The sequence below is a fragment of the Gracilinanus agilis genome, chromosome 5, assembly GCF_016433145.1.
Source record: "Gracilinanus agilis isolate LMUSP501 chromosome 5, AgileGrace, whole genome shotgun sequence".
Lineage (NCBI taxonomy): Eukaryota > Metazoa > Chordata > Mammalia > Didelphimorphia > Didelphidae > Gracilinanus > Gracilinanus agilis.
This window is the reverse complement of record NC_058134.1, coordinates 23,936,636-23,959,054: the sequence shown is the minus strand read 5'-3', so window position 1 is coordinate 23,959,054 and position 22,419 is coordinate 23,936,636. Positions and strand designations below refer to the sequence as shown.

Genomic DNA, 22,419 nt, shown 5'->3' with positions numbered 1-22,419 from the left:
AAACGGAATCATGCCACAACTATTCGGCAAAAGCCCCAACTAAACAATATAAAGAAATCCATTCTTGCCACAAAATTCCAGGAATGTGGATGCACTTACACACTTGGATTCAATGCCTCCGTGATGAACCGAGCCACTAAGGAATAGTAATCGATGCCAGCGTACAGCTGATTGAAGAATCTTGGGTGATCTGTTGATTCGAAAACAAGTCATTCTTAATTCAGGCATGCTGAAAGGAAGAGAGAACCTTGGAAGTCCTTTCTCACCGCCCCCTTTCCAGAAGAGGCAGACTGCCCCAGCGGAATCAGACAATTCCGTTTATTTCTGGAGAAAGGATCCATCTGCCATTTTGGGTTTTGTTGGTTTTTCTCCATGAGAAACTTCACTTTGGATTTCTGCTTGCCCAGATGTCGGAAGCTTATACATCCACTGGAGAAAGTCACTCTCAGCATTAACCCTTTATTTTCATCTTACTGGCAGGGTTCCTTGGGGAACCCTCATTCTCCAGCTCTTTGTTCATGAGCAAGGCAGGCTGGTGGAGCGTAATAACTACTGGTCTTGGAGACAGGCAAGCTGTCGTTGTTCTTTAGTCCTTCAGACACGTTGACCTCTTTGTGATGATCTCGGTAGAGGGTTTTGTAAATCTTAAAGCCCTCTAGAAAATGCCAGCTTTTAAATATTATTGTAGCAAACAATAGAAAGAACGTTGGCCTTGGAGAATCCTAGAAGCTCAGAGCTAGAAGGGCCCTCCAAGACCATCTGGTCTCAGCAGCCAGTCCCAAATCTCCTTTGTTCTTGTGGTTCGGTCACTTCTTAGTCATGCCAGACTTTGTGACCCCATTTGGGATTTTCTTGGCAAACCTACTGGAGTGGTTTGCCATTTCCTTCTCGAGTACATTTGACAGATAAGGAAACTGAGGCCAACAGAGTTAAGTGACTTGTCTAGGGTCACACAGCTACTGTCTGAAGTCACAACTGAACCTGACTCCAGACCTAGTGCTCTATCCACTAGTTGCCCTAAACAGGCAAGACCTAGGTTTTGACCATGAGGAAGTCATGGCTTCTCCAAGCCTCAGCTTTCTTATCTGTGAAATGGGAGAAATAATATTGTAGTAATTAGTTCTCAAGACTGTTATGAGAATGAAGTAAGGTCATTGATATGATCATAGATTTAGATCTGGAAGGGATCTTAGAGGCCATTGAGTCCAACCATCTAATTTTATAGAGGAGGAAACTGAGGCAGAGGTTAAGTGATGTGCTATGGCTCACACAAACTTTGCACCCAGGATTTTGCAAAACATAAAGTCCTAAATGTCAGTTACCATTAAACATAATTCTTCATAAATCGCTCCTAGCCATGTCCAGATGCCATTAGTTAATTAGAGGAAGATTTTTCTCAGGCCTTATTTTAATAGTCTGTTTCTTTTTTTGGATCTCATTTTTTTTATTGAACACTTGGTTTTGGTGGTGTAACCTGTAATGGTGGGATGCTCACAGAAATGATTCCCAAGGACTAAAATTTAGGAACTGAGACACAAATTTGTTCTTTATAATTCTGTGCTTCTGTATGAAACAGAATGCCCAGTGAATTGGTTCATGAATAATAAATGTTAGTCAGTAGTAATATCATTATTATTATTATCATGTGTTATTCTTGGTTAATGACCCTTTTATTTTTCAAAGTGGACCATCAAAACTGACAATATCAATTTTCAGCTTTCTTATCTATTAAATGGGGAAAATAATATTGCAGTAATTATTTCTCAAGACTGTTATGAGAATGAAGTGAGTTCATTCATATAATGATCATAGATTTAGATCTGGAAAGGATCCTAGGGACCATCAAGTCCAATAATCTAATTTTACAGATGAGGAAACTGAGGCAGAAGCTAATAAGCAATTTCTTAAGTGCCTATCTGCCTGTTCTAGACAAATGAGAGCCATTACCTTCAAAGCCATAGATAATGTGTGCCTCTATTAGTGAACACAATTAGAATGCAGATGATGTCAGCCATTAACCTTTCAAAAGCAAAAGTAGAAATAAGGATTAGAGGACCACATTGGGGCTACTGAGGTCAGTACTGAGTGCTGTACTAAAGAAAGGAGGCTGATTGGCTAGAAATGACCTATAGGGTAGCCATGACTGTGAAGGGACTTCAAACACATCCCATGAGGAAGACTGGCCTGCTGGTCCAACCCATATCAAGATCATGGGACCTCTTGGACTTCCATGTTGTCTCCCCCATCAGACTGGGAGTTCCTTAACATCAGGTACTGTCTTTAGCTTTCTTTGTATCCCCAGAACTTCATAGGTGCTTAATAAATGTTTGTTGACCAACTGGTTGCCATTAGAATGGAAGTAAGAGAGAATGAAAGCTTTTTGAGGGCAGAGACATTCATTTCTGTCTTGGTATCCTCAGGTCTATCACCATGCCTGGAACAGTGCATGTAAGTTAACAAGTTAAGTTAATAAGCATTTATTTGGTGCTTACTGAGTACAAGACACTGAGCTAAGTACTTCATAAACATTTCTTGATTGATTTCTTGATTGACTTAGGGGGAAAAATGTAAATTATTTTAGTAGAATCAATAGACAAGTATTTATGAATATATCAGGTGCCATGCTTAGCCCCAGGGATATAAATAAGAAGAAATGGACAATCCCAAAGAAGGAAGTTCTTTCCTTGTGTCTTGGCATTCCACTTTACATACAGTGGCTACTTAAGAAAGTTTGTTGATTGAATTGAGTAGGTAAAGGGATTTCCAGTGAAAGGAAGAATAATTTGATTCTGTGCCTTTCTAGAAGGAAAGGGCTAAGACTTGGAGGAAGGATATTGAGTGAAAGCGGAGAGGGTATAGAGAAGTTACAGTTCGATGAAATGGGATAACTAAAATGTTGCAAAAATGACCTGGGCTTCTCCTTGATTCTCCTGTTATGGAAGTGGTCAAGCTGACTACTTAGGGAGGAAATTCATATACTGAAGGAGCCTTGAACTCAATAGCCTCAAAGGTTCATCCAACACTGGAATTTCTCAGGTTCCATGAGGCAATTTTGCACCCCAGCAATCTCACTGGTTTTCATAAAACATCACAAATTTAGGGCAGGAATATTTTTTTAAAACCCTTATCTTCCATCTTAGAATCAATATTGTTTATTGGTTCTAAGGCAGAAAAGCAGTAAGAATTAGGAAATGGGGATCAAGTGACTTGCCCAGGGTCAAACAACTGGGAAGTGTGTGAGGCTTTATTTGAACCCAGGACCTCCCATCTCTGGGCCTGAAGTTCAGGCCACTGAACCACCTAGCTGCCCCCTGGGCAGGAATATTTTAAGTCAGAGACAATTTAGTACAATCCTCTCAGAAAAGTAAAACACAGAGAGATGAGGTGACTTATCCAAAGTCACACAGTTAGATAATGACAGAGACAGGATTTAAACCCAGTTGCTCTGATTTCCAATACAGTGTTCTTTGCTCTATTCTACATTGCCTCTTATAATGTTATTGAGGTCTTTGATTTTATAGCCTATGAATGAATATTCATACCCATTCCTTACTTTTGATTTCATGTGTAATTATGGCACATTAAAGAAAAAACTATCATCTCCCCATTTCCAAATTTTCATTCAAGGAGAATCATTTCCACAAGTGGCCTCCCATTACATTAATACTGTCTCCATTAGACTTTCTTCCTTGAAACCAGCCCCCAGCCCCCCCCCAAAAAAAATAATAACTAAAACCGAAAGTGACTGAAAATAGGACATGACAACTTCTTCCTCTAATCCACCAATGGAATCTGGGCATGGCTAGGAGCCATGATTACACAAAGAATTTTTGGAGTTCTCCATGTTAATTTATGAGTGATTTCCATAGCAACAGCATGGAACAAGTCCAGTAAACTAAGAATCCCTGACATTAAATGTCATTCCACCCCTTCTGACATAGACCATAATAATAAGATATGTATCTCTGCTTCCGAAATGCTAACGGGGCTTTTGATAAATACACCAGCCTTTCCCAAGGGGAAACAATCCAATTATTTTTAGCTGTAATTTGATTAGATTCTTTCCTCTAAATTTAATTCAGTGTCAGAATTCACATGGCATCAAGCTAGGTTGGTCCTAAGCAATGGATTAGCTCTTTATTGCATTTAAAAATCTGTGTCTTTCATTCTTATGTGATTTTTTCCTCCCTCCTGGAATCTGGGCACCGGGTTCTTTGATGTTAGCAGTCAATTAAGAAAAAAGCACTTTATCACATGCCTAATGTCTCCTTTATTTAATCCACATAAGCTTAGAAGATCAATAAATTAACCAACAAATATTTTTAAGTACCTACTAAGTGCTAGGCACTGTGCCAGATGCTAGAGATACATACAAGTACAAAAAATAAAATAAATATGTTCTAATGGGGGAGATGTTCAAATAAATATATATGTATACATACACATACATAAGAGTACATGGATGTATAATAAAATGAATAAATACAAATACATACAAAGTGAACAAATGTAAAGTAGTTTGGGAAGAGAGGGAAGGTGAGGAAAGGAATCAGGAAAGGTTTCATCAAGTGCTCGATCACATGGGTCGATGGGGATATGATTGAGGATGCAGACTCTAAATAATCACCTAATGCAAATATCAATAATATGGAAATAGGTCTTGATCAATGACACATGTAAAACTCAGTGAAATTGCGTTGGCTATGGGAAGGGGGTAGGAGGTGGGGAGGGAAGAACATGAATCATGGAACCATAGAAAATTTTTCTTAATCAATTAAAAAAATTGAAAAAAAAAAAAAAAGGAAAGGTTTCATGCCATAGATGGTGCCCAAGCTGTGTCTTAAATACAAAGTCTTTAAAGAGGAAGGCCCCAAAGGAAAATGGAGGAAAGGAGGGAGTGTGCTCCACACAAGCACAGGGAAAAGGGATGGAATGATATTGGTGAGGAATAGAGAAAAGACCAATTCAGCTAGACCAGTGATTCCCAAAGTGGGCGCCACCGCCCCCTGGTGGGTGCTGCAGCAATCCAGGGAGGCAGTCATAGCCACAGGTGTATTTAACTTTCCTATTAATTACTGTTAAAATTTAAAAAAAATAATAATTTCTAGGGGGCTCAGTAATGCTTTTTCTGGAAAGGGGGTGGTAGGCCAAAAAAGTTTGGGAAGCACTGAGCTAGACTGTGGAGTACAGGGGGAGTAGTAATGCCCAGTTATGATAGAAAGGAAGGTAGAGGCCAGGTTTTGAAGAGTTTCAAAAACTAAATGGGGGAATTGTAGTTTATTCTAGGAAATAATGGGAACCATTTGAATTTATTGAGTTGAAGAGTGACTTGGTCAGAGCTGCACTTGAGGAAAATAATCTTGGCTGCTGTTTGTAGGATGGGACTTGAGTGGGGAGAGGCTTGAGGACAGAAACCAGTTGGGAAGCAATTACACTAATCTAAAGAAGAGCTGATAAGGGCTTGAACTAAAGTGGAAAGTCTATGAGAGTAGAGAGGAGAGCTCGGATTTGAGACATATTATAGAGTTAGAAATGGCAAGATTTGGCAACTAATTGGATATGTGGGATGAGGGAGCATGAAGAGTTGAACATAATGCCAAGGTTGTGAACTTGGGAGCCAGGAAGCATAAGAGGGCCTTGTATGGAAATAGGGAAGTTTGGAGGAGGAAAGAGTGTTTGGGGAAAGATAATGAATTATTATATTGAGTTTAAAATGTCTTTAAGATATCCAGTTTAAACTGGGTCAATGGGGATATGATTGGGGATGTAGACTCTAAACGATACTCTAGTACAGATATCAATAATATGGAACTAGGTCCTGATCAATGACACGTAAAACCCAGTGGAATTGCGTGTTGGCTATGGGGGTGGGGGGAGGAGGGGAGGGAAAGAACATGAATCATGTAACCATGTGAAAATCTTCTAAATTAATTAAACTTAAAATATTTTTAAAAGTTAAAATAAATTTTAAAAAAAGATATCCAGTTTAACATATCCATTAGGAAATAATGAAAAGGGAATAAAGCTCAAGGGAAAGAATGAAGCATGATCTGGGGGTCATCACAATTAAGTCCACAGGAGCTCATGAGGTTACTGAAAGAATGAATGTAGAGAAGAGAAGAGGACAGAACCTTGGGGAGCACCAGCAGGGCAAAGGAGTGATATGGATGACGAATTAGCAAAGGAGATCGACAAGAGATCCAGCAATTATAGAGAGTAATAGAAAGTATTCAGAAGGGGACAAGTGGTCAACAGAGCCACTAGTTCTTAGACTTTGAGCTAGAAGGAAATTAGTACACATTAAGTCTAATCCTTTCATTTTATGAGTAAAGGACTGGAGACTTAGAGTAGGTAACTGACTTGTCCCAGATCACACAAAGTAGCAGAGTTTGAAATTTGATTCAGGCTTTCTAGCTATAAAATCAATGTTGTTGTTTCCATTGGCTCATTTTGTTGTTGTTCGGTCATTTTTCGTTCATGTCCAACTCTTCGTAACCTCATCTGAGGTTTTTTTGACAAAGACACTGGAGTGGTTTGTCATTTCCCTCTCCAGCTCATTTAAAAAATGAGGAAACTGAGGCCAACAGGGTCACACAGTTTGGAAGTGCTCTGGCTGGATTTGAACTCATGAAGATGTCTTCCTGATTCCAAGTCCAGCACTCTATCTGCTGTGCCACCTAGCTGCCTTCTTCATTGGACCATAATGTTTCTTTGCTTCCACGTGTTACCATCAATGAGCCAAAATATCCTGGGTGTTTCTACTTCTCCCAACTTGCTAAAAGTCTTCGTGCTCCTACCAGACCTCATTTTTTTTTTAATTCAGATATGCGATGTCAGTCAAAGGTATAATCAAAGAACTCATAAGGATACTTTAAAGGAACAGACTCTGACTAACATTCATGAGGACTTTAGAGGGCCATCATGTAGGATTTTCAGATCTTTCTAAAAATTCACATGACCAACACGGGAACCCAAATTACATGGCAGATTTAAGCTGCTTACTTCTGAATATACAGCTAGAATAGGGAGGCAAAAGCTGTCACGGTAAATACTCTTTTAATGGGGACATTAGAAAAAGCTGGGCACTGTAAAACTACAGACCATTTCCATCCATAGCCAGCCAATCAACTATTTTGCTGTCAACACTGGTTTTTTGGCTTCACAGCAGATTTCTACAAAAATCAATTGGTTTGGTCACAGAGTCAACTTTGTTCAATCATCAGAAAACTAAAATAAAAAAGCAACCCCAAGTACGTCACCCCCGAAAACAACGGATCCACTGTTGGTTTTCATTTCAATCTTTTTCATCCCACAAAACTAGTTATCATCTCTTTTTGTAATAGATAACCCATTTCTAAGCAAATATGTTTCCTTGTCTCTGAGCTAGAGGTCATGAGACAAATTAAGAGCCTTACTGGTTTTGACGCTATATCGGATGACATCCTGGCAAAGTTTCAGGAGCCTCTGATGTGGTTCCCCCGTGTCCCTCATCTCCAGATCAAGCAGTTTCTTCAGCTGCTCCGGAGGCTGCCATTCACAAACCTAGAGACGGAAGGGGGATGTGGGGATGCATACTATAAATACTGCATGAGGTCAAGAGCAAGCAGAGGAAATCAAACAGTGGGTGACATGGAAATCACATCCAGCCAGGCAGAGGGGAATCAAAAATGACTGAAAAAATTGTGTTACAATTCACCAGCAGCCGGCTTGCTTGGCAGGGCCTACAAATACTAGACTGGTCACTGCTCATGGGGACATTTTAACAACCCACAGCCAAGCAAAAGAGCTGAAATTTAGTTGTCCCCTATTTGACTGCTTAATGATAGATCTATCCTCTATGGCTAGTCAAAGAAAGAAAATAGAACCACTCACCCACCCACCCACCCAAAAGAGCTCTTAATCCAATAAGAAAACAGCAGAGAGGAGGAGGAAATGCTTTGTAAGGTCTTGATATCAGCTCCTTGCTATTCCTCATACTCACAATGCTGTCTCTCACCTCTGTTCATTCAGAAAGGCCATCATTTATGCAAAGAATTGCTCCCTCCTCACCCCAACCTTTAAGAATTGATCTCTTCTTTCATTTCAATGGTCAGCTCATATCTACTCTTAATTAAGCCTTCCCTGTTCCTGTCTCCCCTCTCAATAATAGAGGAAAGTTGGGCTCTTCTTTAGGGATAGTAGACAGTTAAAAAAGAGGCTGATGAAAATATATTTGTCTAGAATTTTACAATCTAAAGAAAAGGGCTTTAAACTAAAGAAAAACAAGGACAGAAAAAGATATCTAAATAGCTATGATAATCCAAATGTGATACCCACCAAGCTGGGAACCATAGGAAGAAACTACAGTGTCAGAAGAAAAGCAATAGTATGCAAGCCAAAGAACTCAGAGGAGAAAAAATACAAAACTAAAAAGAGAAAGGGGGAGCCAATGCTGAAACTCAATGCACAAGATATGGGTAATGGGAGAGTAGATGAGAAAAACAAGAAAAACAATTTATCTCAGTGAGAATTGGTGGGGTGGGACATAAGGCCAGAAAATGGCCTTATGAAAGGGTAAGCCTTATTTTTTAAAAAAAGAACAGAATAGATAAAAAAAATGGGTATAGAGTAGCACCATATATTAAGAATATATATAACCATGTAAAGAAATGCAGAGACCAGATGTGGGATGTTCGAGTGAAGCTGGATGGAGACCAAAGTGAGATTATCATAAGCGTGTACAATAGATGATCTAGACAGAATGGAAATATAGAACAAGTTAAGGAAAGAGATCATAAGCTTGGAAAGGGGAAGGAAGGAGAAGAAGGATGTATTAAGCATATACTATGTGCCAGGTACTGTGTTAAAACACTATACAAATATTATCTCATTTGCCTGCATGGAGGCATGAGAAGGATCTCAATTTTGCTGACATCTATTGGAGACTGTCTCCATATAAAGTAGAGCAGCTAATGATTTCTTGATTTGCCTTAATGATAATTTCAACCTTCAAAAGATGAAGGAACTAAGAGGCAAATTGGATTCTGAGAATAACTCTCACTGACAAGAAGAATCATTTGCTTGAAGTAAACGATGGGAACCTTCAGGAGAAGTAACAATTGCATCTTAGACTATATAATCCAGAAAAAGAGGAAATATCTATTGTGAATTCTTGATTTGGAGAACGTAAAATTCAAAGCATCCAGTAAAAGGATAGGTAGAATCCTACAAATTAAGATTCTACAGAGGAAGTAATCTCAGGAATAATGGGAAGTTCTGACAAATGAAATTCTGTAAAGATACAAAGAGAAACAGGACCAATAAAAGGAAGAAGTAAGAGTTGCCTAAAGAGATTGATGTGGATGCACAGGGAACTCTTTTAAGACATATATGGAGACTTGAGAAGAAGACAATATTGGTTGGATACAAAATGGAATTTAATCCAGGGAGTCCTAAAATTAACATTGATCTTAAACTGGTTAGAATAGCTAAGAACAGTGAAAAGGATTTTGTTAGCTATTCTAAGAAAAAGAGATGATCATGCTGGGGGATAAGAGTCATGTTTAGGGTCCATAGGATGATAACAAACAACAAAGAGAAGGTGGTGATACTAAATCCCTATTTTGTTCCTATTTTCTCTGTGAAGTAAAATGAAAGATCCTTGGTCAGGAAAGGCTATGGCAAAATAAGACTAATAGAAGATTGATACCCAAGATCAGTAGGAAGAGAGGAAGGAAGCGATGAGATTCCCTGGATGAGTTCTAGTCATATGACTCAAATATTAACTTAGAAGAAGGCCTTTCTGTATGCTAACATTTTAAAACAATTATTTGGATAAAGACATAGCATGCTTAGTTAATTTTTAAATGATTTAGAGGTAGGAGAGATGGCTAATATATTAGATGAGACTCAAGAGCCCAAAGTAATTCCACAAACTTGACCATTTGGGGCAAATATAAGAAGATACATTTACTCCTATTAAATTCTAAGTCTTAATAAACTTGAGTTAAAAAATCATTCTCACAAATATAAGATAGGAGAGATTTATCTAGAAGGAAAAAAAGATCTTGGATTATAGTGGTCTGCAAGCTCAGTAAGAGCTAACTATGTGAGAAATGGTAGCCAAAAAAGTTAATGAAATGTTCACTGTCCTGTGATTGCCAGGATCCAGAAAAAGGGAAGTGACAGTAATCCTGCTTTGCCTGGTCCAAACACATTGGGAGTGTTGCTTTTTCTTCTGGGTGTCACATTTTAAGGAGGACATAAATAAGCTTGAGGGCAAGTAGGATTAAGAAGGGCCTCAAGATCATATCTCACATGGGTCCTTTGAATGAACTTGGGATGTGCATCCTGGAGCTGAGAAGAGAGGGAGGAAAGATGAGAGCTGTCTTGCGGTATTTGAAGAGCTGTTATGGGAAATGGATAGACTTGTTCTAGGGTCCAGTGAGCAGAACTAGGAACAATGGGAGGAAGTTACAAACATATTGGCAGAGGTAGGCTTGAGATAAGAAAAAAAATACCTAACAGCCAGAACTCTCCAAAACTGGAATTAGCTTCTAAGAAAGTAGTACATTTTTCCTCCTTGGAAGTTTGCAATCCAAGATTGAATGATCATTTTGCTCAAGATATGGCAAAGGCATGGGTGTGGGACTAGAGGATCTCTGAGGCTTTTCCAACTCTGGAATTAATTACCTTCTCTTTCACATCAGGAGCTTTGAGGATCACTTCTTCCATGATTAGTCGACAGGCCTCTTCCACGAATTTTTCTCCTGCTTTTGGATCTGTGGTGGGGCCATTAAGTATGATGCCATCAACTAAGATGACATTCCTCTTGTTTTGGACCATTTCCTGTTGTTCAGGGTCACCTGTGAAGGAAGGAAGGAAGGAAGGATGGGGGTAAAGAAAGGAAGGAAGGAAGGAAGGGAGGAAGGAAGGAAGAGATACTTATTTAGGGGGCATTTTCTTATACTGACCACCATTCATAATGATCACTACTAGAGAATTTTTTTCCATTTATTCCTGCTCTTCCCTTCCATCCCCACTCTCAGTGTATAACCCTATTCCCACTGACAGGTGAAGTTCTATGAAAATGAAACATAAGCTTTCATTCTGCTATTACAGAAAAGGCTTAACATGTGAATGGCCCTGAGAATTGGAACAGACGTATAAATGACTGGTATCAACCCTATTCTAAGAGCATCAGGGGAGGAAAGGGCAATGGGCACCTGAAAATCCTGAGAGCAATTCCAGGCAGATAAGAAGAAATGGATTTAGGAAAGGGAGACACAGAGAGAAGATAAACTTCAGCCACTTGGACATTTTTCCTGGAGCTATCTCTGCTATTGCACCTCAGAGATCACCTCCTAACACAAATGATGGGATGGTTCTATAAAAGGAAGTGCCCCCAATTCAGTGTATGAGCAAAACCCCTGAGAGGAATTATAGAAAAGGGTGTAGAGTGCTAGACTTGGAATAAGAAGGACCTGAGATCAATTCTAGTCTCAGGTATTCACCAGCTGTGTGACTCTGGGCTAGTCATTTAATCTCTAAGCCTTAGTTGCTTCATCTGTAAAATGAGGGTTTTAGCAACAACTGCCTCAAAGGGTCATTGTGATGATCAAATAATATATTTATTAAGCACTTAGCAAACCTTTAAATACTTGTAAGGTGGCAATTGTCTGAGATCAGATTAACTCAGACCCTTCTGACTCTAGGCCTGTCCACTGTGCTACCTCGATGTCCTGTTTTCTATTTGTTCTTTTAAAAAAAAAAAAACAACAACAAAACTTTAACTTCCAACACTATCTGTTGGTTCTAAGACAGGAAGGCAATAAGGGGTAGGCAATGGGAGTTAAGTGACTTGTCCAGGGTCACACAGTTAGGAAGTATCTGAGGCCAGATCTAAACCCAGGACTTCCTATCTCTAGGTCTACCTCTCATCCACTGAGCCACCTAGTTGTCCCTTCCATTGATTCTTGTCACATCTCTGCTAAAGAAAGAAAGAAAGAAAGAAAGAAAGAAAGAAAGAAAGAAAGAAAGAAAGAAAGAAAGAAAGAAAGAAAGAAAGAAATCCAGTGGCTTTCTGTAATCAACAAAGAAAAGTTCGGAATCCTTGCCATGGGATTCAAGGCTTCTGTTACTTAGTTCCAACCTACCTTTCTTTTCTTATCTCACATTATGATCCATCCCACATCAGTCAAACTGGACAGCTCCCTGATCATGTCCTCTCCTTTCCCGTCCATCTTCATATCTTCCCTTGATTCATCCCTTGGGCCCAAGAACCCACCTGCTGAAATCTAACGTATCCTTCAAGACCCACCCAAATATGACCAGCTCCATCAAGGCTTTCCACATCTTGCCAAGTACTTGTACCTCGTTCCTGCTTTGTATTTCAATCATATAAGTACATTAATATTTCATTTCCCTTGCCAGACCATAAAGCCCTTAGGGTTAGAGCCTCTGTGTGTTGATAAGAGTTTGTTGAATTCAATCAAACTGCTAAATTGAATTTCCTATTGCCAAATAATGCCACTTTTCTAAGACATGCATAACCTTGGTCCATGTTCTAAATGATAGGCTCATTCCGTTGCACTTTGGGGGGTCAGGGTTTATTTTTAGCTTCCTTGGGCTCTCCACCACCTAATACAATGCCTAAATATGTAGTAGGTGCTTAATAAGTGCTTGCCGGCAGTATCGTTCCAGTGCACCAGAGAATGTTCACTTTGGAGATCGACTCGGATTTTGCCCACAAATAAAAGAATCTGAGTACAGACATTTGAGCTCTTCTTGTAGTAGAGAGAAAGACATTTCCCCCCAGGAATACGCGTTACCTTTCCCGATTATGCTCTCTTATTTCATTTTCTTAAGACGGGCCAGAGCATCAGAATTAGGAAAGGGACCTTGAGAGTTCATCTGATAGTAGCTATGCCTGCAGGTAGGCAAATATCTCAAGTGAAGCCAACGGAGAGGGGCCGAGTCCTCCCTGGCATGCCCGAACCGTACGTGTACACGTATGTTTATCTAGAGCCTATGCACACGCAGCAGCCTCGCAGCCCCTGACAGCTACATTGTCAGGCTGATATGTGGCGTTGTGTGGAGCCGCTGCTCACGGAAGACCAGGATGGACAAGAATCGCTTTGGAAGGTCACGCCATCAGCAAGCAGGACTTACACAGACCCCGTGCCACGGGCTCCATCCGAGAGACAGAGATTAGAAAAGAAGGATTGGCTCCATTGTGGTCCCCGGACCACACGCATGCTTCATGGGACCCTCAGAACATGCAGAGGTCTCTGGGAACATGGCAGCATGTCGGATGGACTCTTTGGGCCACGTACAGGAAGAGGAGGCCAAGTGGGATGGATGCAGGACTGGTGGCCCCGGATGGGGCTCAGTCTGTGTAAGCAGAGGAGACACCCCCATCCAAGAGAGCATAGATCCAACTCTAAGGAGGAAGGTGCAACCTGCATACATATATCTTTTGGTCTGTTTTTCCTATTTTCCAGCAGCAGCAGAATCTCCTCTATTCTGTGCCCTGATCTTCCAAGGAATTAGGGGAGCTCAGTACATCTCCCTTCTAGGTAACACCACCCCCTTTTACACACACACACACACACACACACACACACAATCTTCATAGGCACATGTACACTTGCCTCCTGCTCCTTGGACATACTCAATCATGTAACATTTTTTAAGGGATCTTTATTTTCCCTTCCATAAATCATTCTTGAGCCAAAGAGATCAATACCAGAGAACAGACCGTCAGGACTCCTTTTCCACCCGACATCTCGAGGTGGCATTTGCAATGAGCCTTCATATTGCAGGCACTGTCTCCCTCCTGCAGACCCTCCCTCCTTTTCCTGTTGAAAGGCTGTGGGTGAGGGCTGAGGAGGTGAGGCTAGAAGCAACCTTCTTCGTTTTTAACCATTTCAAGCCTACACTTTAAACCTTACCAGAAAGCAACAAGAAACAGGGGGAGGAATGAGTCAAGGCCAAGCAATTTTGCACAAATGGCTCCAGTTTTAAAGCAGTTAAATATGAGAAGAGCATCAATGGTGTCATCTAAATCAGAGATTAAGGATTATTGAATGGAGAGAAAATAGCCTGCAACAAAAATGATTCTGCCATTTAATTTGGAGATTAAATTAATATTTACCTAACAGGCTTTGTGCTGGTCTTATTCTTTTTTTATGACCCAGTTCTTCCTTATAATCACATACATTAATTTCATTGTGCAAAGTTAAATACTTGCCATCTAAGAAAAGCATTTGCAATACCTAGCAAAGGGCCCAGTGGATTGCAAGTGCTTGATAAATGTTTGCAGAATGGAATAGAATAGAAAAAGAACAGAGAAGAGCAGATAAAAGAACAGACCAGAGAAGAGATTTATTGATTGATTCTTTAAGAAAAATATCTAAATCTATTTTTAAAATATTTCCAATATTTCCATTTTTTTGGATTTATAATATTAATATTTTTAAGCACCCAGGCTACAGAAATTGTGTAGACCAAAACGATGCCCATCTTGTCAAAAGAAAATGCTTGGATACAATGCTCTGGCTTTCCCTCTCCCCTTCAGGAAAAAAAATAATCTTATTGCTAGCATACTCAAACAGCATCCATGAGCAGATAAAAATGTCATGGGAAGATTTACCACTTTTTTGCAACTTGAAAAAGATGGAATCTTCTGCAAAGGATGTGGCTTGCATGAAAATGTGAAAGGTGAGTTATCAAGAGCTCCCCCCAAATGACTTCCTATCACCTTCCTTCATGTTATAGCTAAATTAGCTTTGGTTTTGAAATGATAGATTTAAAATTCATAAGAGTCAAGAGCTACAGCAGCCNAGGACTTATATAAGTTAACAAAAAGCTATAGCAAATTGGTCATGGTTAATGACTAAATGGGAGAGAAAAGCAGAGACCAAATGGATCTTGGTCCCAGAGAGAATGATAGAGCCAAAGGGAATGGGGAGGGATAGCTGGGTGGGAGGAGAAAAAGAGAAGTTAGTGGAAGAGAATCTAAGAATAAGATAAGAACTTGTCTCCACTTACATAACCCTTAAAATTATTTGGGAGGGAAAAAAAAGCCAAAGCAAAGGAGAGGAATATCAGTAGATGCCAATGATAGACAACTGGAGAATTTCAAAGATTTTATCAATGGAGGGATTCTCTCCATGGATGGAGGCAGCTAAACTGTGAGTCAAAAAGATAGGTTTGAATCTTGCCTCAGACATTACTAGTTGCGTGACACTAAACTAAAGAACTAACCTCTCTGAGCCTTGGTTTCCCTAGTTGAAAAACAAAATAGTTGGCCTTGATCATCTCTACGCTCCCCTCCCTCTTTGAATCCAGAATCCTATGCCTGATAGCCCACTATCCCTACAACTTATAAATCTCAAGAGATGTGGCTGAAAAATTCATCTTTTTGCAGCCAGCCAGTGAGGAGTGAAAGCCCACCGGGTCACAGAAGGTCCAAGTTGAAAAGGATTTTCTTGGCCATCTAATCCAACCTAGACCTGAAAAAGTATCCCTTTCAGAACCCACTTGTCAAAGGTCAATCTAGCTCTCATCTGAATCCAAAGTCAGCTAAACTTGGCTTTCCTCTGGCCAAGGTACAAAACATCAATAGTCCTGTAATCAAGGCTTTCCATATTGGTCAGCCCTGCCAGAACTTGCATCCCAGTGACATGGCTTAATGAGGAATCAGAACTGGGCTTCATTTGGGGGTAGAGACTCCATTATGTCAATGGATCCATGATCTCCTTGAAATCAGGGCAGCCAGTGATGCCTAATGGGATCAGTCTAAGTCTTTTTATTCTAGATGTTTCCTGTGTATGCCTTTCTATCAATTATCCACAGATGGCAGGTAGTTTTAACCATAAGAAAATGTGATGTCTCTCAGGGGGACCCAGCTGATGAACTAGAGAGATAAAAAGGTAAAAGAACAAAACATAAAACTGTATCAGAGAAGAGCTGCTCTCTCTACTGCTACCACTTGCTGAGAAGGAAGATGAAGACATTGACAGAGAGGAAGTTACTCTTCTGTATCATCACTTGTTCTTGTTGGGTGGTGCAAAAGAAGATGAATCTTGTAAAGGAGGAGAGTTGGAGAGGGTTTTGCCAAACTTTAATAGTCACTGCCTTTTTCTTGAAAAGCATACTACTACTTCATCTGAAATATCATTAAGTCTGAATCTAAAAATGATGGATACTACAGCTGCTGTCATGGAGCAAACCCAACTAATCAGAGGAACAGCTTAAAAAGTACAGCATCAGAGCTTCAAGTAGAAGATAGATTCCCACACTAAGATGTTGTACCCAGGGAAATATTTGTCCAGCACAGAATGGAGCAGCTCAACTTAGTAATTGAAGCATTTCTTCACAATATTCACAAGTAATATGCTCATTAGAAGGAACTTTTATAGATAGTTTCTGATTTAGAAAGAAGATATCAAAGTCTAGAGTTCCCAAATGGAGTTGTCCTGGCCACATGCTTTATCTATACCCTTCACTATAATAGGACTCTAAGTGTGTACCCACTTTCCCCATGGATACATCGATGGGAGCCTGGGATCTAGGTTTTTTTGTAGAATGAAGTATAATTAGTATATGTTTGCTTTGCATTTTCAGTAAATGTTTTGGTTGAGGTTCATTGAATTTTAGTGATTGATTCATTCATGTGAAATACTGAGGTGGGAGCCCCTAACTACAGTATTGGTAAGTAAAGTCACCCACAAGTGTTACTCCTAGGATCCTGAGATTAGCAAGTTGTAGTAGCTGCCTTTCTTCTAGGGAAATACTAACTTACTAGTGTAGACACGGGTCAGGGAAAAACAAACAAGCAAGAAAGAATGAGTATTCCTGAGAAGGGTGGAGGCGAAAAGAGGACTACATAAGTAAACAATCAAATGATGACTACAACTTTCACAGGGGTAGGGAATCTAGAATAAAGAATTAAATCTAGAATTATAAATAACATGGCAGAAAGTAAGAGGACAATCGATTTGATTCTTTTAATTGAAAATTCTCCTGCATTTGTCTCTACTCTTCTCAGACTTACAAGTAAAATGTTTCATAACTTGCTTATTTGTTCTATGCTCTCACCCCCAATATCTCAATTGCAAATTCAAAACCACTAATTATGATTCCTCTGAAACTTTTCCCAGGGGCTCATTCCAGCATGGAGCTGATCCCAGATTCTTAAAAACTATGCAAAGGCAATGCAAACTCCAATAGATTCTTCCAAGCCAGAATAATTTCAAGTACAGGAGCAGTGAAGGATGGTCTTTCTATTATCTGAGGACCAGATTGGCCAAGTCAAGAAGCCCATCACTAAGAGACTTTTGTTGATTTCCACAGATATTAGTGACTCCCCTAATAACTGTGTATTTGTTCTATAGATCTTATATATGCTTATCTGTGGACATGACATCTTCCATTTAGTAGCAGGAAATGACATGCTTATTTTTATATTAGTATTACTAATACCCAGGATAGTGCCTAGTATGGGGTAGGAACTCATCAGGGCTTGCTGGTTAATTGATTGGCTGGATGGTGAATTTCTGAACTATGCTCACTCTCAAAGGGCATCCACTAAATTTTCTAATGGAGATGTAGAAGGAGGCAGGATAATGACACAGAAGATGGACTGCTAGGCTTAGAATTGGGAAGAAAGGGTTTCAAATCCCATCTCTGACATTGGGTGAGACACTTATCTCTCTAAGCCTCTTTCCTTAACTGAAAAATATGAATGATAATACCTAACATACCCATATCATAGGGTTATTATGAAAAGTGTTTGTAAAGTGCTTTAAAAGTATGATATAAATATTAGTATTCACATTATTATTGTAATACTCATATGCTCATACTAATGAAAGCATAGACTTTTGAATTCCTGAAATTATGCTACTTTTTTAGAGAGAACAATAAAATGGAAAAAATCTAGGATGATTAGCTTGGAGCAAGGATGAAGTCAGGGGTTCTGAAATAGTTTCATGGACCCCTTTGATGGTCTGGTGAACAGCCTATAGATCCCTTCTTAGAATCATATTTTAAAATTCATAAAATACTTAGGATTACAGGAGAATAATAATGATAACTTGCATTTACATAATCTTCTATGTACCAGGCACTGAGCCCAGCATTATACAAATATTATTGCTTTTGATCCTCACAACAACCCTAGAAGGTAGGTACTGTTATTATTCCCATTTTGCAGTGGAAAAGTGAGGTAAACAGAGATTGAATGACTTGCTATTAGGGTCCCATAGCTAGAAAATATCTGAGATCAGATTTGAACTCAGTCTTTCTAACTTAAGCTTGGCACTCTATCAGTTGCACAACCTAGCTGCCCATATCCTGTTATACTGAAATACAATTATAAAAATACATTTTGTAAAGGTCATGGAACTCAGCTTAAGAATCCCTGAAGAGAGAACAATTATTGAAGGACTAGCAATTAGAGGGAGGATTATCCTTGTTCTGCTTGGCCCCAGTAGGTAGAAGCAAGAACAAAGGATAGAAGTTACAATGAGGCAAATTTAGGTGAGACGTGAAGAAAAGATTTCCTAACAATTAGAGTTATCACAAAGTGAAACAGGCTTCCTTGACAGGTAGTTCCTCCTAGTTGGAGCTCTTCAGGCAAAGGCTGGGAGAACATTTGTCAGGTATAGTATAGAAGCAAGTCCTGAATTTTTGTCGTTTTATTATTTCAGTCATGTCCAACTCTTTGTGACTCTATGTGGGATTTTCTTGGAAAAAATATCACTGTGATTGGCTATTTCTTTCTCCAGGTGATTTCAAAGAAAAGGAAACCGAAGCCAACAGGGTTAAGTGACTTGCCCAATGTCACTAGGAAGTGTCTAAGTCCAGATTTTAATTCAATCTTCCTTACTTTCCAGGTCCAGTACTCATTCCACTGCAGCACCTAGCTGCCCCTCAAGTCCTGTATAGATACAAAACAGACTCAATTTCTACTCCCACCACTCTCAGGCTCTAAGCTCCCCTCCAGATCTGAGATTTTATGAGTTGCCTACTCTAATATAGATTAGCTTTGATCTCAGATTGGGTCCTGACATGATGTCTCACCAAGAGTACCAAAAAAAAATTAGAAGTAGTCAGAAAAGAAGGAATGGAGAAGGTGGAGTAATCCAGAGCAGCTCTGTGGCACCATGAGAATGCTCTCCAACCAAGATTAAAATATCTCCACAAAATGAATACAGGAGTGAAAGAACCAACAAGGATAGAGTGAAATGACTTTCAAGAGAAGAAAAACCAAAAAGGTAGGCAAAGAACACCTGGGGCACTGGGGTGAGAGGAAAGCAAAGCCAGCAAAAAGCTGTAGCAAGGAGGGAAAAGCAAGCCACACCTCCACATCCCACATCTGCTGTCCAAGGTTCAGAACCCAAGGCCAAGCCAACATTCAGCCTATGAGATCCTGCCTGGGCGAATAATGGTACAAGCCAACCCATATCCCTTGAAATTTCAAACCTCTGGAGAAGTCCAGAGCTCCAGACAAGGGAATTCTAGTCTGGGCTTTGGATAAGGACTTAGTTCACACTTTGGGGTGGCTGATAGTACTAAGTATTAAGTACTCATCTTTTTGCCTAAAGTTCAGGGTGGAGCTCCAAGACAGGACAGATCAAGGGTGTGCCTGATTGGATCAAATACACAGTGAGATCAAAAGCTTGAGCCTAAGCCTTAGACTAGAATTTGATCAGCCCTGGACCTGATCTATCAAGATCAGAGTGAGATCAAAAGCTTACACCTAAGCCTGAGGCAAGTCTTTAAGCTATCAGCATCTCAAGGGTCATTTGAAAGAAGGAATGGACAAGCAAATGAATAGATAAAAACCAAAAACATTTAATAAACAATTATTATGTGCCAGACATTGTACTGAGGACTGGAGATACAAATATTTTTTTTTAAAGACAATCCTTGCTTTCAAGGAGCTGATATTATTTTTTTTATTCAAGGATAATTTATTTTCCTAATTACATGTAATAACAATTTTCAACATACCTTCTTCTGAAATTATAAAAACCAGATTTTTTCCCTCCCTTCTCTCCTCATTCTCAGAGATAGTAAGCAATTTGATATGGGTTATATATGTATTATCATGCAAAACATATTTCCAGATTGGTCATTGTTATGAGAGAAGACTCATATAAAACCAAAATACCCAAAATAAAACTGTAAATAAATGAATGTATGGATATGGAATTATATGGAATGAAAAGATAGTATGCTTTGATCTGCATCTGATTCCAAAAGTTCTTTCTCTGGAGGTGGACAGCATCCCTTTCATAAGTCCTTCAGAATTGTCCCAGATCATTTCATTGCTGAGAGTAGGTAAGTCTTTCACAGTTGATCATCTTATAGTATTACTGTTACTGTGTACCATGTTCTCCCAGTTCTGCTTATTTCACTCTGTATCAGTATATGTAGATCTTTCCATCTTTTTCCGAAATCATCCTGTTTATCATTTCTTATAACACAATAGTATTCAATCACCAACATATACGACAATTTGTTCAGCCATTCTCCAACTGATGTACATTCACTCAATTTCCAATTCTTTGCACTACAAAAAGAGCTGCTATAAATATTTTAATGCAAGGTCCTTTTCCCTTTTTTATAATCTCTTCAGTATATAGACCCAGTAGTGATATTACAGGATCAAAGAGTATGTACAGTTCCAAATTGCCGCGAGTTGATATTCTAATAGGGAGAGATCATCATTCATATGTATTAACTCTTATACCAATAATCAACTGGGAAATGAATTATTTCTGAAAGAAAGGGGGGAAGAAAGGAACAGCCTTTTGGAATGATGATATAATTCACCCATCTTCAAAGGTTGTATGTAGTAGAATATAAACTCTACTAGAAGGCAGTTAGGTGACACCATAATGCAAAAATATGAGTTCAAATCCAGCCTCAGACACTAACTAGCTGTGTGACTTAGGCAAGTCACTCAACCGTGTTTGCCTTAGTATCTTCATCTGTAAAATGAGCTGGAGAAAGAAATGGCAGACTACTCCAGTATCTCTGCCAAGAAAACCCTAAATAGGGTCATGAAGAGTCAGAAACAACTGAAAAATGACTAAACTATAAACTTTACTATCTGGGGTTTGTTTTTATGTCTGTCTTTACAGAGGCCACTGGGTGGTACAGTAGATAGAATGCTAGAAGTCTGGGAGACCTGAGTTCAAATGTAGCCTCAGACATTTACCCTGGGAAAGTCACTTAAACTCTGTCTCCCTCCATTTTTTCAAATATAAAATGGGGATAATACTAGCACTTGCCTCCCAGAGGATCAAATGACATAATATTTTTAAAGCACTTAGCATAGTACCTAATAGTAATTCATAAGTGCTTTTTCTATTATTTCAATCGCTCATTTTCTGACTAGTTTTAATTTTTTTTGTATTTTTGGTGGAAGTATAATTTCATAATCCCACAATGCACATTCTCCTTTTCCTGTTAGGATACAGGTAGACCTTTAATGCTTTTTTGAATCCTCATGGAATTAGATTGGATTTTCTAGCATACAGGAGAATAATCAAGTTGCTCTAAGTTGATTCTTGATTGAGAAACATCTGCCAGGGTACAACTTGGTAAGGACTCTCACAACTGGCTTATTTTATCAGCCCAAGAATCTTCATCAGGTAAGATTGGATTCAGAAACAAAGTACTTGAAAAATGTCACTCTACTATTTAGAAACTTCAGAGTTTTCTGGTTGTATTCCACTACTCATGATCAATCTCCTCTGCTCACAAATGTTGGATCTCCCTCTGTAAGACCAAAGCCAAGTGATGCAAACCGAAAATATGCCAGCAATGGAGGTTTGTTGTGCCTTTGCAATTAGCCAGGGATTGGGACATCCTTGGGTCATCTAAAAAAGAAAGCTTGGAATCCATATGGCAACCCAATAACAAATGTTTTGAAAGTGTCTACTAAATCCAGGACCCTTGGCTGGGCTGGAGACAAAAAGATGAGTAGTCAGAAGGACAAGAGTCTGGTTGCCAAAAGACACCATTTCTCTCTACAAAATTTTAACAAGTATTCACACACTTCAAGCTGAGGATTTCCAGAGAGGGAAAATCACTGCCTCTCCAAGAAGCCCATTCTACTATTAAAGAAGTCTAATGCTTTGGACATTAAAAAAATATATATATATATAACTAAAACTGCATATCAGAGCAAAGTAATCCCTGTCTTATATTAGAGTCTTTGATATACTTTAATAAATCTGTCATGTGTTTGTTACCTTCTTCCCAACTCTCAAAGTTTATTTTGGTTTTGGCCAAATATCTCTTTCCCCTTTTTTAAACTATTTTAAACAAAATATTCCCTTAACGCATCAGAGAAGGCATCATTTAACAAAAAGATGTATATATAAACTATGTCTTACCTATTTCTATTTATCAGATCTT

The 22,419-nt window shown here is 39.2% G+C and overlaps 1 protein-coding gene across 1 annotated transcript in view; it reads right to left on the bottom strand.

Annotated features, from left to right (window-relative positions):
* GADL1 (glutamate decarboxylase like 1) overlaps positions 1-10,839 on the bottom strand; it is a 175,606-nt gene extending 164,767 nt beyond the window's left edge. The window contains exons 1-3 of the mRNA XM_044678287.1: positions 10,672-10,839; positions 7,416-7,542; positions 100-190 (exon numbers count right to left, since the gene is read on the bottom strand). Of these exons, the coding sequence (XP_044534222.1) occupies positions 100-190; positions 7,416-7,542; positions 10,672-10,824 (371 nt within the window). The 5' untranslated portion in view covers positions 10,825-10,839. The remainder of the gene's footprint in view (positions 1-99; positions 191-7,415; positions 7,543-10,671) is intronic.
* Positions 10,840-22,419: the final 11,580 nt, after the last annotated feature.